Source organism: Lissotriton helveticus, assembly GCF_964261635.1.
Source record: "Lissotriton helveticus chromosome 1_1 unlocalized genomic scaffold, aLisHel1.1 SUPER_1_unloc_12, whole genome shotgun sequence".
NCBI lineage: Eukaryota > Metazoa > Chordata > Amphibia > Caudata > Salamandridae > Lissotriton > Lissotriton helveticus.
This window is the reverse complement of record NW_027611651.1, coordinates 121,807-127,555: the sequence shown is the minus strand read 5'-3', so window position 1 is coordinate 127,555 and position 5,749 is coordinate 121,807. Positions and strand designations below refer to the sequence as shown.

Genomic DNA, 5,749 nt, shown 5'->3' with positions numbered 1-5,749 from the left:
TCTTAATATAGATACCACATTTCAATATTGATTTCCCATCGGTAAAACGAGTAGAAGGGGTGATACTCTGTAGGTAAAGAGTACATTATTTTCGAAGGCCGTAGAGTTTACAACCACTAGTCTCTTTAGTCTCTGATTTCAAATGTGACACTCTCAGACTACTGACCGTAGAAAGGAATTAGGATATATAAGGATGTGGGAGTAGTGGCTAGCTAAATAGCATGCAAGACGGGTTCGTCATGGGTACTATACCTGACCGGATTAGAGCTCTCTCTCCCTCCTTTCTTATCTCTTACTATTCTTTTTCACTTAATAATTCTTTTTGTTCTACTACTCAGCATCTACTGTCTGTCACTTATGAATCGTTTCCTTCACCAGTCGGACATTGTCTCCTCCATGTTCTTTAAGTTCCTTTGAACGCAGTATGGAATTGGGGTACTATACCCTTCATTGTCTTCAAATGTAAACATTAATGTAATTTGCTGCTTTATACCACACACCTTGGAAATGTGCCCTACACTGTTAAACACAATGTTCCTTTTACATTAATTTATTTTTGTAATGGCGCATTTGGGAACTCTGTGTGGCGTTAAACACAGAGTCTCTCTTCCCTTGTTATTATTTTGCTCACTATATTGCTTGCAAAATGTCCGTGGTGGTCATGTGACCAAAAGCCCGTGTGCTCGAAACGCGTCTGTTTTTGTGCCCAATAAAGAAATTCTAAATCGTACCTGGCTGGTGTGGCTTGTCGTACCTTCGTTCAGCGGGAGGATCGAGTGTGTATATATATATATATATATATATATATATATATATATACACACACGAAAACTCCTCCACGCCACTTCCAATCCACACGGACCAGCGAGGCGTTCCCACAGGAGACGGACCACAGGATCAGTTACAGGTTTTCTTTATTTTGGCAGATACAGCTGGAAAAAGTGCATTACGCGTTTCGGGCTACGCAAGCCCTTGCTCACATGTGTATATATCCATTGTCACATTCCTTGCACTTGAATGGTTTTTACAGTGTGTATTCGTTGATATTTTCTTAATGTTAATGATTCACTAAAGCTACTTTTACATTCATGGCAATGATATGGTTTTTCCCTAGTGTGTGTCCTCTGATGCTGTTTTAGTTGTGACAATCGACTAAACCTCTTCAAACATTCTCTGCAATTATATGGTTTTTCTCCTGTGTGTGTTCTTTGATGGTGATTTCGGTCTGATAATCGACTAAAGCTCTTCATACATTCACTGCACTTGAATGTTTTTTCCTGTGTGTGTTCGCGGATGAATCCTTAATGTTGAAGATTCACTAAAACTACTTTCATATTCACTGCACTGGCATGGTTTTTCTCCAGTGTGAGTTCTCTGGTGCCGTTTTAGGCTTGATAAATATATAAAGCTCTTCCTACATCCATTGCACTTGAATGGGTTTTCCCCAGTGTGTGTATTCTGATGCTGTTTTAGGTCTGACAATCGAATAAACCTCTTCTCACATTCACTGCACTTGAATGGTTTTTCTCCTCTGTGTGTTCTCTGATGCTGTTTTAGGTGTGATGATTGACTAAAGCTCTTCAAACATTCACTGCACTTGAATGGTTTTTCCCCTGTGTGTGTTTGCTGATGAATCCTTAATGTTGAAGATTCACTAAAACATCTTCCACATTCACTGCACTGGAATGGTTTTTCCCCTGTGTGTGTCCGCAGATGTTGCCTTAATGCTGATGAATCACTAAAACTTCTTCCACACTCACTGCACTGGAATGGTTTTTCCCCTGTGTGTGTTCGCAGATGTTTCCTTAATGCTGATGAAACACTAAAACTTCTTCCACATTCACTGCACTGGAATGGTTTTTCCCCAGTGTGTGTTCTCTGATGCTGTTTTAGGTCTGATAATTGAATAAACCTCTTCTCACATTCACTGCACTGGTATGGTTTTTCCCCAGTGTGTGTTCTCTGATGCTGTTTTAGGTCTGATAATTGAATAAACCTCTTCTCACATTCACTGCACTGGAATGGTTTTTCCCCTGTGTGTGTTTGCAGACGTCTCCTTAATGCTGATGAATCACTAAAACTTCTTCCACATTCACTGCACTGGAATGGTTTTTCCCCAGTGTGTATTCGCTGATGCTGTTTTAGGTGTGATAATTGATTAAACCTCTTCTCACATTCACTGCACTGGAATGGTTTTCCCCCTGTGTGTGTTCGCAGATGTCTCCTTAATGCTGATGAATCACTAAAACTTCTTCCACATTCACTGCACTGGAATGGTTTTTCCCCAGTGTGTATTCCCTGATGCTGTTTTAGGTGTGATAATTGATTAAACCTCTTCATACATTCAGTGCAATGATATGGTTTTTCCCCTGGGTGTGTTCGTTGATGTCTTTTTAGGCCTGATAACTGAATAAAGCTCTTTACACATTCAGTGCATTTGAATAGTTTTTTCCCTGTGTGTGCTTGCTGATGGGGTTTTAATATTGATGACAAACTAAAGCTCTCACTGCATGTGTCTGAGACTTCTCTCTTGGTTAGCGTCTCTTGCTCTGGTATATACTTGTTTACATCCATTGACTGTACATCCTGAAGGGCCAACATGACTGATAAAGCACTTGTGTTATTCTTGCATTCCCTGTATGAGTCGTATTTTGCACGTTTGTTTTCCGATTAAAGAATAAAGTGCAATGGTCACCAACTACTTTCCAATCACATAACGTGTGTAAGGCTTCTTCGAGGGCGATTGTGTCTTTAGACTGGATAATGGTTCTGCATGTTTGCGGGTAAAGATTCATTGTCCTTCTGGCCGGTGCACAGTGGAACAGTGCTCTGTATTTTAGACAGCTGAACCCCTATTTCTTTTAACCTTCACTTGTCTGACTCCACTCCGTTGCGCTTTTCAATGGTTGCTGTGGATTGGTCGGAAACAGTTTGCAATAACCCTCTAGCACTGAATGGTGGCCTGGTATTATTTAAGGAAGCAGAGCACTGCTGTAACCACCTCATACCAACCTCATGATCAAAGCTGTTATTGGACATGTTTACACAAGAGGAGGTTTATCAGTGTTGTCTTAATTTTCTAGAGGTTATTTCTTTGTTTTGAGGCATGGAGGTGCACAGCTGAGACTCGTGGAATCACTGAATTTCTCGTGTCCCTTGTCTCTTCTTTCAGGATGTCTCAGTTTATGTTCGGGTTCGGCTGTCTCTGATGGCACTTATGTTTTCCTGAATACTGGAACTCAATATTTCGGACTTCGTCTTTGCAGATTTACAGTGTTATCTTCCTCATTTAGAAAAATTTCGTACAATCAAAGATTGTTTTCTGTTGCATGTAAAGAGATTTAAAATTACTTAAAGGGAAACATAACGGAATGTGCATACACAATTTTTAATTGATTGTATAAATATCTCTTGAATACCATTTCTGAAACTTATGAAGGCATATTTAACCATACACAGAAATTTACATAAAAGTTGCTTTGACTTTCACATCTTACTTATTTCAGCAAAGGTGTTCATGAGTAAGTTAGTAAAAAAAAAAGGGCGCTCGCATAGCACTCATACACTAGTTACAGCTTTAGGTAGATGCATATGGTCAAGGTTTTGTTAAAACAAGAACAGCTCTTTGAGTAAGAGATGTGAGATGGATCAGGAAGACTTGAGACAGCAGGGTGGACATCAGGATGTTGTGCCATAAATCAAATATTGCTGCTCGCAGAGGTGCCTGGCTTCATCCACTACACCCACAATATGCAGTAGAGCAGCAGTTTAATGATTGTAACTTACTTTGTGGTTTTACTTCTCTCAAATATTTGTCAATATTATCTACTGGGGAGGGAGTTCCACGGATGGACTAGCAGATTGAGCTGGGCTGCTCTGTTGTTTAGTTGTCTCACCTCTAACTTTAGAGCTCGAGATAGCACACTAGCCTGGTGGCCTACTAGTAGACAGCTGTGGTGCATCAGCGTAGCAAGAGCACAGATGGTGCGCCAAAGCCAAGCCTGTTATCGCCCTTTCACCCCTGGACCATGCCAAGCACCCCAAACACTCTCTTAAAAACATCTCTTAAGTCAAACTGCTCTGCCCATATACCCTGCACCTCTGCTGCCCTCCATACAAGGTAGGGCCTGTTCTTAAATGTATTCACCTGCATCTCACATGCATAGACCTGCTTTCAACATTCCTTTTCCAGCACAAAACCTGCGAACAAGATTTTACAACCATGTAATTCCCATGACCTTTCATGGGTCTCCCCTCCTACTCAAGCTTTTCAACATCACCTGTACAAACCACTGTGGCCACATTTAATGGAACAATACTGAGGTGCGCTCATTCTTTCCACAAGATGGAGAATGCACCAGAACAGCACACACTGTTTATTATTTATTTTTATTTATTCAGCTTATAAAGAGCACTGTCACCTTGCAGGCATCCTGGTGCTAAGCAACTCGGAGTACAGGTGTGTCGGATACATGGCCAGGCGACTTAGGGCTAGATGTAGGTAATTCTAATTTACCGATTCATAAATACCGAATTTTACCGATTCGGTATTTATGAATCGGTAAATTAGAAGGAGGCAGATGTAGGTAAATTTCATTTTACATTTACCGAATCTGTAAGATTCGGTATTTACCGATTCGGTATATACCGAATCGGTATTGCCCATTGATTCCTATGGGCCTTGAAGCCCATAGGAATCAATTGGAGATACCGAATCGGTATTTACCGAATCGGTAAATACCGAATCCTGCAAGGGTGCAGGGGGTGTCACTTTGACACCCTCTAGCAGCCCAAGTCCAGGCTTGTGTGACATGTGGCACACATGCATGCCCTAAGGGCATGTCTGTGTGTCACATTGCACAGGTGTGCATGCACAGATGTGCATGCACACCTGAATTCGGTATTTTACCACACAATAGTATTGTGTGGTAAAATACCGACTCTTAAGGGCCTGTGGCACTCTTTGAAGTGCTAGCTACATCTAGAATTACAGAATCGGTATATTTACCGATTCGGTAATTTACCGAATCGGTAAATATACAGATTCTGTAATTGTAAGCCCCCTCCATTGCAAAACCCGGTATTAGGGCTCCTACATCTGGCCCTTAGTCTTGGGGAACAGCCAGGTTTTCAAACTTCTTCTAAAAGGGAGGAGCTCCCAAATTTGTCTGATCTCCCACGGGATCTCGTTCCACAGTTTGGCCGCTGCTACACCAAAGGATCTACCCCCTGACCTGACTTTCCTAAACCTCGGTGCCTTCATCAGTCTCGCTGATGAGGAGCAGAGCCTTCTTGTAGGGATATACCAATCAATTTTTTTCCGCGTGAGCGCAGGACCCATCCCATGAAGGGCTTTAAAGACAAGGCAGAGAGATTTAAATTGAACTCTCTGTCTCAGAGGAAGCCGGTGCAGTTCTTCCAAGGCCGCAGATGTAGAGGACTTTCTAGGCAGCCCTAGGACTATCTTGGCTGCTGCTGACTGGATCCTCTGTAGTCTGTCCAAAAGGAACTTCGGGGAGTCAAGCAATAGGGCATTACAGTAGTCTAACCTACTGAGAATCAGACATCTTACCACTTGCGCACGCGCCTGAGGAGGTAGCAAAGGGAAGATTTTCCGCAGGGATCTAATGATCACAAAACAGCAAGCTGTCATTTTTGTAACCTGAGCTTCCATAGTAAGTTTGTTGTCAAACATAATGCCCAGGGTACGGACCGTTTTTACAGGCCGAACTGCGGTTGAATTACCAGA

General features: G+C 42.0%; 1 protein-coding gene across 1 annotated transcript; it reads right to left on the bottom strand.

Annotated features, from left to right (window-relative positions):
* Positions 1–888: 888 nt before the first annotated feature.
* On the bottom strand, positions 889–3,279 carry LOC144805491 (uncharacterized). The gene has a single exon (XM_078672034.1). The coding sequence runs from the start codon at positions 2,599–2,601 to the stop codon at positions 1,255–1,257; it is 1,347 nt and encodes a 448-aa protein (XP_078528160.1). The 5' UTR covers positions 2,602–3,279; the 3' UTR covers positions 889–1,254.
* Between the last annotated feature and the right edge of the window lie 2,470 nt (positions 3,280–5,749).

Bases quoted from the DNA above. Each gene is read 5' to 3' on its own strand.
- LOC144805491 (XM_078672034.1), bottom strand. From the start codon at position 2,601: ATGTTGGCCCTTCAGGATGTACAGTCAATGGATGTAAACAAGTATATA.